Below are 13,453 nucleotides of genomic sequence, written 5' to 3' on the forward strand. Positions count from 1 at the left end.
ACAAAAGGCCAAGGAGGTCTAGACCCAGAATACTTCTCCCTACTCCTGAATTAAAAGTTCTTAAATAAAATAGAGAACAGCTCTGGTACTAAAGTTTTAAATGCAACTATCTGATCAGAAAGCAGGAGGGATCAGACTTGCTAATTTTTAAACTAGGTTTCACCAAAAGAGTAATATAGACTTATATGTTAATTCTATCTTCATATTTTCTAGATGAAAAGTCTTGGGCAAGTCAGCTTCTCTAAGCCTTGGTTTTTTCATCTGTAAAATGAAGATAAAAATTGTACTATTTCACATGTGAAAATTAAATGTGATGAATACAAATAAAAGCTTATTAGCACAGTGTCTAACACACGATGGTAAGCATTCAATAGACATTAGCTATCATTATTTCAAAGGGCAATTCTTAGTGTTGAAAAGTGTCAGTTTATATATTACCAACTATGAGATTTTAAGGGCTGAAAGTGATTAATTCAAGAGAATGTAATATTTAGACTAATGACATTGCTTCTAAGTATTTTTACTTTGTATCAATGTTAAATTTACAGAAAATGTTTTAAGTATGGTAAAAACTTTTACTTTTCCAGCTATTTGAGAGTAAATGGCCTATATGATAACCCGTCACCCTTGAATTCTTTAATAAGGGTTTCCTACAAAGGCATTCTCTTACAAATATGACCATTAAAATCAGGAAATTAACAATGAAGCATCATGCTCACTGTTATTGGGGTGTCACTGCTCCTAGGTGCCTTCTCAGTGAACAGTTTAGGGCATAAGTATATATTTCTATATTCTACATCTATATATAAGAAAAATCATGAATTCACATATCTCCCCACCCTCAGGTTCTGATATTGCACTGGGATGCCTCCAACCATGGACTCCCACAATATCCAACTTGAGGCTGAATACACCCAAACCAGGCTACCCTCCTACACAGATGACTTTCTGCTGCCACCCCTGGTGGCCATCACCTCCTAGTAGATGCCCTCTCATCCCTCTTACTCTGTACCAGGCTACCCACCTTCACAAATACCGATCTGACCCTGCTTGGCTCCAACACCTCACACTAGTGCGCCCCTCCTATTCAGACTGCTCCTCACACCTCCAGCTCCATCAACCCACATGGGGACCCTCCTCAACCCTGCCAGGCTCTGACATACCCACTCCTTCAAGAGGACATGCCCCCTCCCCCCATATACCCTAACCAGTGTGGACAATTTGTTTGGTCCCACCTGATGGTTTCAGTACTGAAACGTTATGAAAGGAAAGAAGAAGGGAACAAGGAAGAACAACTGATGACATTAAAAAAAAAAAAAAAAGACAGAGAGAGATACCAGTGAATAAACTGCATAAGCACCCATAATCCAAGCTAATTAAAAGGCTAATCTATTTGTCAAAGTATCTGCTTTTTCCACTTAAAGAAACAGTGGTCAATTCTTTTATATTAATTCCTTCTAAATTTAAAAAGTCAATTGAAAATTGATAAAGAAGGAAGTCTTGTCTTTCTTTTCTAGCCAAATATGCATTTTATTTAAGTATCTTACATAGGCCTGTAGAAAAATCTAGTTCATCAAAAAAAAAGACTACCAATTTTATTTTGAGAGTTTAAAAAATATGAGTGTTTCAAACACTAGAATTAAATATTTTAAAAAATATTTAGAATATGCAAGTTTGAGTTGTTTTCAGTATAATGACAATTGTATTGTTTCCAGTACACTTATGCCCAGATACAACTCTGCAAAAATTAGCCTTGATTGTTACAGGAGTAACACCTTTTCCTTGCTCCCTGTTTTTATGAGGAAGGATGTGTCATAAGCACAATCTGAGCCTCTCTTCACTCCTACGGAAGCGAAGAGACTGATCTGATTGGTGATTTTGTAAAGAATAGTTGGGTAGATCCTTAGGAGTAGCTATCGGGAGAACATACTCACAGAGAGCTCATACTCCACTCTGCTTCCCTAGTATGCCTAGCACTGGGTGGATAAATTGGCTTATGCCAAACACCTAACTCCTTCACCAACCTATTTCTCTAGCCTGGCCTCTATTAGTAATAAAAGTAATATTCTACTTCCATCTTTCTCCTTGTTTTAATTTTCAAGTTGTTCAGAACCCAAGCAAAAAAGAAGGGTGCCATCTGAGAGTACTTCAGCAATCCAATATCTTAATTAATTTATTGAAGTGGAGATTGCTCATTTTCCCAGTTTTGACTTAAAAGGGCTGCTTCAATTTGAGCTTCTTAAAACTATTAGAAATAAAAAAAAACCCTCGAACCTGAACCAACAGCAGATGTTCAAAATGAAAATAAGCCGACTTATCTGATCATGCTTATTACCCATTAAAAAAAAAAACTTCAAAGGCTTATAATTTCCTCCTTATAGATGCCATAATTTATACTTTCAGTCCTACTTCCTACTCCCACCCTATACTCCAGTGACACTAGAGTGCTGAATATTTTCAGAATACACATTACTTAGACTTCTATACCTTTGTTTACATTATCCTTCAACCTGTTCTTTCCAACCTACTTTTCTGCTGGATCATTTAACTTAGGGATCAGCAAACCATGGCCAGTAGACCAAATCTGCCAATTTTTGTAAATAATTTTGTTATTGGAACACAGCCATGTTCATTCATTTATAGACTGCTTTTGTGCTACAACAGCAGAGTTGAGTACTTGCAATAAAGACCATATGGCCCACAGAGCCTAAAATATTTACATCCAGCCCTTTGCAAAAAAAAGTCTGCCAACCCCAGCTTTCAGTCAATCCTTTGAAGCCTAATCATTTCAGATTCTTCAAATCAAAATTAATTGCTGTCTCCTAAGCCTTTCCATTATATTATGCCATCTCTAATACTTAACGTCCTTGATAACTGTGAGCTCTTTAAAAGCAAATAATTCCTAGTGTAGGAATTAGCTTTTTTACCCAACTCACAGCTCCCACCTCTCCTGATTCTTATCACGTTTTTAGGGGAAGTATTCTGGAAGAAGCTTCTGCCCTTTTCTCTACCCCTTATTCATCCTACCAAAGGAGAGAGGAATAACTAGTATTGGCAACATGCTGATAGATGTTCCTAGTGGAATGGATTAACGTTTTAAAGGTCACTTTTCATGCATGTTCAAGCCTACCGTTCATTCTGCCTAGATGGTCCTACCTACCTATAAGCAAACCACATGGGGTAGAGCTTCCTTGTATTTTAGAAGAGGCCTGCAGCTCTAGCTGCTCTGTCTTTGATAGGTTGGTAAGTTCAGTTCAGGATGATATTGTCTTAATTCTGGCCTCAGCTACAAGCCAGGTTCTTCAATACAACCTTACCATCTAAAAAGCTAACATTTCGATCCCTGATTCCTAAGTCTATTTCTAGTTCAGAACCTGGTTAAGGAAGAAACATAGAATTACACTCCCATCAACTAGCACACAGTAGGACTCAAGATGTTTGATGACTGACTGACAACAGTAAATTAACTGGAAAAAATCAATCTTTTAAACTGTGTAACACACTAATGTCACAAACCATATCTTACTTGATGAACTTAATTAGGAAAATGTTTTGAAGAGAAAAAGAAACAATTTTAGAGTTCACGTTCAGTGATTCAAACCAAGCCCATCCTATTTATCTAATTTATCTCTCAATATTTTGTTGCTATCAAGTCTCAGCTTAATTAACATATAAAGTAATCATGGATATTATCAATTCAAAAAAGTATTCTCCATCTTATTATCCATGCATAAAACAAACATCCCTAGATCCCACACCCTTCCAATTACTGCTCTATACATCTGTTCTTCCTCAAAACGTACCTTCTCAAATGGTTTCTCCTCTTCCACACAACTTAAATATTTTCTAACCTATTACAATGTAGCTTCCATCCCTACCACTCTGCTGAAATTCATCCGGTCAAGGTCACTAAGAACTTCCATGCTGCCAAAAACAATGCACATTTCCCTGTTTAAGGGTACTTGACATCTCATCAACATATAACAATCCCTCCTTATTTTAACACTCTTCTCTTAGATTTGGTAATACCATCTCTCCTGGTTTTCCGACATAGCCAATGGCCTTACTTTTCAGTGTGAAAGTCCAGTGGCTTTCCTTTGAGGTTCCTCTTCCTCCATCCAAGGAATGCTAAGATTCCTTAAGACATGGTACTGAGTACTCCTCCCTAGTTATACTATCCCTTACCCTTAGGTGGTCTCATCCATTTCAAGGATTTAAATATCATCTTTATGCTGGTAATTCCTTAATTTATATTTTTAGCCCAGAAACCACTACTATATAAGTATTATAGCACCTTTCATAAAAACAAAAGATAGTGAATATTTAAGGACAGCTATAAATCTATTATCCATAGATTTCCAGCTATGAAAAGTGAAATGACTCATGCCTAAGGTTAAAACAATAGAGGCTAAAAAGGAACTATGTTCTTTCAATTCTTAATCCTTTTTACCATTTGTGAAGACTTAGCCCCTTGTCCCTAAACTGTTTACTAAATAGTTTACTATTTAAATATGAAGACTACTGGACAAAGTTTCTTCCCTACATACACACCTTACACATAGCCATCAGAAAAGAACTGGTCAATCTGAATTAACAGAGAAAGTCTCAAACTCGTTTTTCAAGAAATATTTTAGAAAAGACTCTAGGCTACAACTGAATTTTGAAGGAGACTGAGGATGCAGGCAGGGTAGCTGTTATGATTAATAAGATACTCAAGAATTTGGAGCAATGTGTACAAAACAGAAGTAAAGGCAGATGAAAGTGGCTGGGCTGTCTAAAGAAGAAACCAGGCAAGAGAACAGGGAAGGAGCCCAGTGGACTATGACCAACTAACTGGATACGGTCAGGAGCTTTCATTTGATGAAAAAAGACAAGTGGGAGATAATACTGCTTTGTAAAGTACAAAATCAAAGTAGCTATTCCAAATAATGATTTAATATAGGTTATAAGCTAGACTGAAGGACAGTAAAATCAATGATGCAGATACTGATATAAACTAGAGTCTTACCTAAATCGGCCCAAGTGCTTAACACTTCATCAGAAAAACTGAATCCAAGAGATATTGTAAAGAAAATAATAATAACTTGGTAATAGATCAAGGTAAAGAGAAAAGAAAAGCAAAGAAGCAAATATAAGTAAGCAGGGTTGTTGCCAATTAATGGGAAAACCATATAAAAGGAAAGGAGATATAGAAAAGTGATTCTTCATTGTAAGCTGTTTTCTAGAAAATATAAAAATCCTCAAAACAAATTTTTATTTAGCTTTATTAAGAGCAAAGTGCCGTTCTTCAAATATAAATATGGCATTGTTACCTTAATTAGTTTCCTAATGGTAGCAGTAGGTTGGTCTGGGCCTAGTCACAGCCTCCTATCTTAACTCTGTGGTGAATAAAATACACACACACACACACACCCAAAAAAGAAGGAATATTATCAAAAAAGAAAAAGATAGAAACTCTAAACCTCAATAACGTATGATATTATAATTGAAAAACTGGATTTACCAAAAAGGAAGAAAAAATTGCATATCCAAAAATCTACATGCCTCTGTTGCTCCTCCCAAGACTGCACAGTGGTAGAAGAATTAAACCCCAGGATTGAAAGATAAACCAGGGGAGCATGGAGGATACATAATAGCTACTTCTGGTGACATAACAGGAACTTATCACAGTACCCAGCCAAACAGGGAGGGATACACACATGTAACCAGCCAAGGGAAGTAGCATGGACAGGAAGAGACAGCACCACACAGAAAGGAGAATACATGTGATATCCTCAGACCAGCATACAGCCTGTTTCTAACATATGCAAATATACGAAATTCATATACTACTTGAACCCAAGGATGGCAGAACTTCCAAGTGTACAATCCAAGAGTACACAGAATTTCAAACTTTACATGCAAAATTTACAATGTGCCTGTTTTACAGAGAAATTTGGATATGTCTTTACCACCCAGCTACTCATGATCATCACAGATTCCATTTGCCTGATACATATTATTAGATAGTGCTTTAATTCACATCTTTTTTTAATGAATAAAAAATTTGCTAGTGCCTGAAAAGACAGCTGTGCAAAGTTTTTGGGTAGTTGACCCATACATACCAGTTCTCATCAAATCCAGATTTCTAAGTAAATCTACTCTTCCAGAATTTACATAGCAATAGTGACAAGATGAGGTAGAAGTTGGCGGAAAAATAAAAGAGTAGGAGGCAAGAAGCAGCCGGAAAGAAGTGTCAAGTTGATGATCTAGAACTTTGTTTACCTGGACTATCCCATCTTTAAGTGTTATAGCTCTAGGAAGTGCTCCCGTAACTTCTTCAGAGGTTAAAAAATAGAGGAAGAGAATATCCTCTGCCCCTGATACTGCTGATTATCAATGGGGCAGGTAGTTTGGAAAAGTCTACTCTGCAAACACCTGCAGAGTGTACAACTCTAAGACAGTGATGTGGTTAACAGGAAGAGTACAGAGAGTAGGTACCAACAAAGAGTAGGTTCAAGATGATATAATATGATACAGATTTTTTTTTAATGAATTTAAACAGATTTCTTGTATTCAGCTACCACAAAGCCAAAACGTTCCTTGCAACGTAGGACGGCATCAAATGTCTTTTGCTTTTCTTATACATAAAAAGCGAAGATCAAGCTAAGTAATTATACTGTGATTCTTAAACTCCATGACTCTACAGCTCAAGAACACCCTAGAATATAGATCTTTCAAGCCCTTACTATCTTTTTCTCTAACATGCCTCACAATCTCTTCATTGTTCATCAGTATTCCCACCAGAATCTACTGGCAAAAACATAAAGCTCAAAGCTTTTAATAACCTGTATAAATAATAACAACAGCAAATGTTTACGGAATGTTTTCTATATGGCAGACACATATTAACATACCAACACAATTAATTTTCGAACAACCTCATTATCTTCAATTTACAGGTAAGAAACTTAAGTACAGAAAGGTTAAGTAACTTGACCACCCTGGTAGGTGGTAACAGCTAGAGAGCTAGAGTTCAAACACAGGTAGTGTAGCTCCAGTGCCTATATTCCCATTCACTATATTACGTTATTCATATAAAAGATTTGGGGAAAGGTATCAGTTTAGTTAGTATCAACCGATCTGAAATAAGTGGTACCAAGGTAATCAAGCCTTGGCTAGAGTCACTACACTATAAAACTGTGTTGTACAACGTGGTAGCCATTTGCCACATGAGGCTACTAAGCACCTGAAATGCAGCTAGTCCAAACTGAGATATGCTATAATAACTGATTTCAAAGACTTAATTTTTTAAAAAGAATGTAAACTAACTCAACAATTTTATATGGATTAATGTTAAAATATTTTTAATATATTGGGCTAAATCAAACATGCTTTTTTAATGTGGCTACTAGAAAATTTTAAATAATATATTTGGCACCCATTTTATTTCTACTGGACAACAATGGTATGTTGGAGTTTATTAAATGATTCTAATCAAATCTTCATTGTTTTATTTTTGTAACCTTAGGCAAATCAGTTACACTGGTTATACTGATTATTAACTTCTGTATCAGAAAAATAGGGCTTAAAAACAGTCCTGGGGGCTTCCCTGGTGGCGCAGTGGTTGCGGGTCCGCCTGCCTTTTCAGGGGACGCGGGTTCGTGCCCCAGTCCGGGGGGATCCCATGTGCCGCGGAGCAGCTGGGCCCATGGGCCGTGGCCGCCGGGCCTGCGCATCCGGAGCCTGTGCTTCGCAACGGGAGAGGCCACAGCAGTGAGAGGCCCGCGTACCGAAAAAAACAAACAAACAAACAGTCCTGACACCTCGTGTTCATATTTTGGTATCTAAATCTATTTTCCACTAAAAAGAATGGAGGGCTCCTTGGAAAAATGGTTGATGTCAGGGCTGGGACATGTGAAGTACAAGATGAACTTAGAATATCTTGTTTGGGCAGGAAGGAAGTGCTCAAAAATAATCATTGGGCAGGGAGGGGTTGGGGAGACATGTGATTTGTCAAAAAACACTGGACAGCTTGATGAGGCTCCCACTGGCCAGACCTGGGACAATCTGGAAATCAAAATAATGACAGTAATGGATTTAACCACTGAATAAAATAAGAACCCATGAGTTCATACGGATGAAAATAACAAAATAAATAAAGGAGAAGATGGGATAGACTGTTTTATGACAGAATATCAACTACTAGTTACAGAATGATGAAGCTAGAAAAATCATGAATGGATGTTAAAACTTGTGGGTAAAGTTTTGATGAGACTATGTAAATATCCTGTTCCTCAAAAGTATTTTCCCACAAATTACGTATTAATTACAAAAGGACAAATAGTAACTTTCAGGGAGAAATATGGAAAATACAACATTAACCAGATTTTCAAAGCTACCATCACCAACACTGGGACAAAACAACATTATGAATCTCAAGATATGATGTATTAAGAAGGACAGAACATCTCTTCAGAGATATTCCTGCCAAAAATGCATAACCAATCTAATCATGAGGAAACAACAGACAAATTCAAATTGAGGGACATTCTACAAAATAACTCTCCTGTACTTTTCAAAAATGTCAAGGTCAAGAAATACAAGAAAGGCTGAGGAAGTGTTCCAGATTTAAAGAGACTAAAAAGAGATATGACAACCAAATGCAATGTATGATCCTAGCTAGGGAGAAAAGCTTATAAAGTAAAATGGATAAAATCCGAATATGGATTATGAATTCGATAATAGTATCATTAATAGTATGTCAATGTTATATTTCCTGGTTTTAATAACTATACTGTAGTTAGGTAAGCCAATGTCCTTGGTTTTAGGAAATATAACTGAAGAATTTAGGGGTAAAGAGGCATAATGTCTCCAAATTACCCTCAAATGGTTCAGAAGAAATAAAAAAGATATAGATATAAGGCAAGAATGATAAAGCAAATACGTCAAAATGTAATACAATTGGTGAATGTGGGTAAGGGTATAGAGGAGTTCCTGATACTATTCTTCCAACTTTTCTTGTAAGTTCGAAATTATATCAAAATTAAAAGTTAAGGGCTTCCCTGGTGGCGCAGTGGTTGAGAGTCCGCCTGCCGATGCAGGGGACACGGGTTCGTGCCCCGGTCCGGGAAGATCCCACATGCCGCGGAGCGGTTGGGCCCGTGAGCTATGGCCGCTGGGCCTGCGCTTCCGGAGCCTGTGCTCCGCAACGGGAGAGGCCACAACAGTGAGAGGCCCGCGCACCGCGATGAAGAGTGACCCCCGCTTTCCACAACTAGAGAAAGCCCTCGCACAGAAACAAAGACCCAACACAGCCAAAAATAAATAAATAAATAAATAAAAAGTTAAAACAAAACAGAAAACTTATTTCCCAGATCAAATATCCTAATAGACTAAACAAGTCCTGATAATGTGTAAAAATATACCAATGCATTTTTTTAATCCTGGACTTGACTTTGCTTTAAATTATATGATTTATCAGATACTAATTATATATTCCATACATAATTCCATAAGATCCAGGACTATATCTGTTATCACTCAACATGCTGAGTACTAGGATACTATTTATTATATCCAATAAGCACTCAGACATTTGTTAGATGAACATATTCAAAAGTATAGCACAGTACAGGATGATTACAGAGAAAAATCAAATTGTAAAAAGCACATTGTAAATAAAGCTATTAATTGGGCCACACAGCTTACAGGACAACTCTTCAATTATAAAAAAAGAAAAACCAGGATTAAATCACAGAGTAGCCATAAACCTAACCTAAAGAGATGAGTTCCACAAATAAAGAAAGGTAAATATCACTTTCCATATCAAGAGTTAAACATCTTAGCTAACTACAAGCAGTCATGGCAAGGAAAATGAACTTTTTGCTCATAAGATTAGAATATTTATATATGTTATTTAAAAAATGAATGAGATTACTTTAAAGATTTAGGCTAAGAACTGAGATTTTAAAACTTCACTACTGGCTCAATACTAATTTGCTGTAAGGCCCTGAGACACTGCTTACAATTTCCATACTTCATTTAAAAATAAGACTCGTGGATCATTTTCTTCCCCAAAGGCAGAAAGAATATTTTATAAAAATAATTTCAACCAATAAGAGCAATGAATATTCAATACAGAAGTACATATACACATATATATTCACACACATACCCACATGCAAAGTAAAAAGAATATAGCTTTTTTCAAATATATTTACAAAGTAACAGCAAAAGGTAACTTAAAGTAGTTACACAAAATACATTTTTTTTTTTTTTTTTTTTGCGTTACGCGGGCCTCTCACTGTTGTGGCCTCTCCCATTGCGGAGCACAGGCTCCAGACGCGCAGGCTCAGCAGCCATGGCTCACGGGTCCAGCCGCTCCACGGCATGTGGGATCTTCCCGGACCGGGGCACGAACCCGTGTCCCCTGCATCCGCAGGCGGACTCTCAACCACTGCGCCACCAGGCAAGCCCACACAAAATACATTTAATCCCAATTCATACTGTGAGTAGATGCTTCACATATAGACTACTGAAAAAACCCAATCAACCAGTGTATATCCTGCTTAAGTGAGTTTTATTGTTTATTTTAAAAACAACCATGATAAAAACAAACTATGAGATGGATCTTCCTAGGTCTCCTGACTAGGACTGGGACTGTGGGAAATAATTCTCAAATATAGTTAGAGCTCAGGAAAAAATTTTCTTTCAAATACCGGACAACTGTATACTACATTAAAAATGTAATATAGAGACTACATATTAGACACACAGCATTAACACAATCTTCAATGTCTTCCAATCCTACTTGAATATCCAAGTAGGTAAGACAGAAAGACATCCTATTTCTCTTCTTCCATCAAACCCAATTAATTTTGTGTTTAATTAAAATTCGACTCTTTTCAAAAGCACATATATTTTTGTGAGACGAAGCCATACCTAATGCATCTAAACAAGCAAGATGAGAAAAAAGAAAAAGCCAAAGTATTCTAAAATATAAAAATTGTCCAAAGACACCATCAAATAACTGTGCCTCGGCGAAACTTAACACAATAGTATCTCGAGCCAGTGTTACAATGCTATCATCCTGCCTGATTCTAACTGAACGAACTCAACAATTTTCAAACAGGTTGTCAGTGGAAGAGATCTTTACATAAGCACTTATAAAAACAGGGTCCATTTTGTATTCGGAAAGCACCACCAACCCTTCGCTTAAAATTTTTATATAAGAATACCGTGAGGGTTTTTTTACACTTTTTAAAAAGAGATAAAATCACTTATGAATACCTGACTAAAGCTATTTCCTAGAACATTTCCTTAGATAAGGACAAAACATATTTTAAAGCGTAAAACAGTGAATTACTTGAACATAACTTAAATGCCCCTACTCAGAGTAAACTTCCTTCTCGTACGTTTTCCTATATCCACCGTATTCTGCAGTGCACATTTCTGATTTGAAGTTGTACTAGTTTATCCTACCACGATCTCCTTTTCACTAGTGAAAAACAAGAAAGATCTTCAGGCGCTAACCAAACAAATCTGAGGGGGCTTGGGGAAAAGGGGCGCGAGGTGGCGCAAGAACAGATGGAAACAGGGTAAGAGAGTTGTTTTCTTAGGGCACTAAGGTTACTCCTCAACTCCAAATGCCAAGATTTAACTGCCAGTCGAGCAAGCTGCTGCCACTATCCACTCCTTAGACAATGCAACCTTCCCTCTACCTCTTCTACTCTCCCACCCATCAACCCCTTCCAAAACAAACACAACACACCCCATCCCATAAACCGCGTTATCCCCTCGGTGCCCACTCGGTGTTATCCAACCTGCTGGATAACAGCTCCACGCACACGTCTTACTCAGACAAAACAGCGACGGCGGCAAGGTGGGGAGGTCCCACCACCTCTCGCCACCCCCGAGCAACCCTCAGAATGACAGCCCGGAGCCCAGAAGTTTGAAGCAGAAAGATTCCGACCCAACCAAAAGGGAAGACGGAATTGCAGAACGGGGATGGGAGTTGGGGAGGGCGATGTGCGTGTCTGTGCAAGGAAGGGTCCATCACATGACAGTAAAAGAGGACCCGAGTCTTCGGGGCGTCCGCGAGGAGAACGGGGGGGTTGCCGTCGCCATGGCAACACCCCCCCTCCGTCCAGACTTCCAAAGAGGGAGGAAGAACTTCAAATCCCAACCGTCAGCGCTCGAGCGGCTCCTTCTTAAAGGAGTACACACGGCGCCGCCGCCGCCGAGCGCGAGAGGGCAGAGTTGGGCGCCCCCCGCCCCTCGGGCGACGCCCCCGCCGCCCCTCGCCCCCAGCCGGCTCACCCGCGGCCCCCGCCCCGCGAGCTCCCGGGGGTCGTTCAGGTCCCCGTCCCCGGGAGCCCGGTCGCGTCGGCCCGCCCGGACCCCGGCGGCAGAAGGGGGTGTGTGTGCACCCGGCGGGGGCGCGGACCAGCCCGCCTTCCTCCCGCCGGCTCTGCCCGCGGGCTCCTCTCCGGCCGGGCGCCGACCCACCGGCCGCTTCCTCCCTCTGGACAGGGTTGACGGCGAGCGGCCAGGGGCGCCGAGGAGTTTCGGGGAGAGCGCAAGCGAGCCGTTTCCTCGGGGGCTCGGCGAGCGGGTCCGAACTAACAGTTCCCGGGTAGCCAAAGAGCTGAGGAGGGGAAAGGAGCGCGGACCGCGCCGGGCGAGGAGCCCCCAGACAAAAGGCGAGCGCCGGATCCGCCGCGCCGCCGCCGCTCCCATCTCGCTCTCCCAATGAACTGACCCGAACGGGAGATTCAACTAAACCCCTCTGCCACAAACTCCTCAGGCTGCGGCAGCCGTCGCCGCGCGGAGCCGGGGCCCCGGCCCGTGTCTCTCTTACCTACACAGTGCATGAGGCGGTGGCGCCAAGAGTCGAGTTCCCGCCGGAATCCTCTCCTCTCCGCCGCGCACCGAGGGCTCCGGCACTGAGCGGCGGCGGCGGCGGCGGCGGCGGCAGCAGCGGCGGCGGCAGCGGCCATTCTCTCTCTTCCCTTGTCCATCTGCGTCCCGCGTCACGCGCCCTCATTTACATACGAGCGGCGCAGGCACGAGGCAGGGGCGCGAGCCCTCGGCGCGAGCCCCGGAGCGCGCGCCCCCCGGAAGGGGGTTGATTGACACGTGTCACACTACCTTCCCTCTGCCCTTTCCTCCCCCTCCCACCGCTCCCTCTGGGAGAGGCGGGGAAGGAGCGTGAGGAGAAGGAAGCAACCTGCCGCTTCCGCTGACCCCGCCTCCCCATCTACTCCCCTGTCTCCCCTCCCCCCGGAGTTTACTCAAGCGAGCCATACCGCTCCCCCCGCTCGCGAAAACCCTGAGCAGGAGCCAGAGGCTCGGAGCCTCGCCAGGAACCGGCGTGCTAATGGAGCGGACTAGCAACGCTTCCTTTCTGTCTTCGCGACGCGACTCCGGACTCCCGGAGACTTCACTTCCCAGGTCTCCTTGCGCTGGGGTC

The 13,453-nt window shown here is 41.0% G+C and overlaps 1 protein-coding gene across 2 annotated transcripts in view; it reads right to left on the minus strand.

Moving 5' to 3' along the window:
• LCORL (ligand dependent nuclear receptor corepressor like) overlaps nt 1-13,110 on the minus strand; it is a 166,650-nt gene extending 153,540 nt beyond the window's left edge. Inside the window, exon 1 of one of the 2 annotated variants that reach the window (XM_007449827.1) lies at nt 12,842-13,001. In XM_007449827.1, coding sequence (XP_007449889.1) covers nt 12,842-13,001 — 160 coding nt within the window. Of the gene's footprint in view, nt 1-12,841 lie in introns of both variants that reach the window. The other variant, XM_007449826.1, reaches the window with a different exon arrangement.
• Between the last annotated feature and the right edge of the window lie 343 nt (nt 13,111-13,453).

The sequence above is a fragment of the Lipotes vexillifer genome, unplaced genomic scaffold, assembly GCF_000442215.2.
Source record: "Lipotes vexillifer unplaced genomic scaffold, Lipotes_vexillifer_v1.1 scaffold1067, whole genome shotgun sequence".
NCBI classification, from domain to species: Eukaryota; Metazoa; Chordata; class Mammalia; order Artiodactyla; family Lipotidae; genus Lipotes; species Lipotes vexillifer.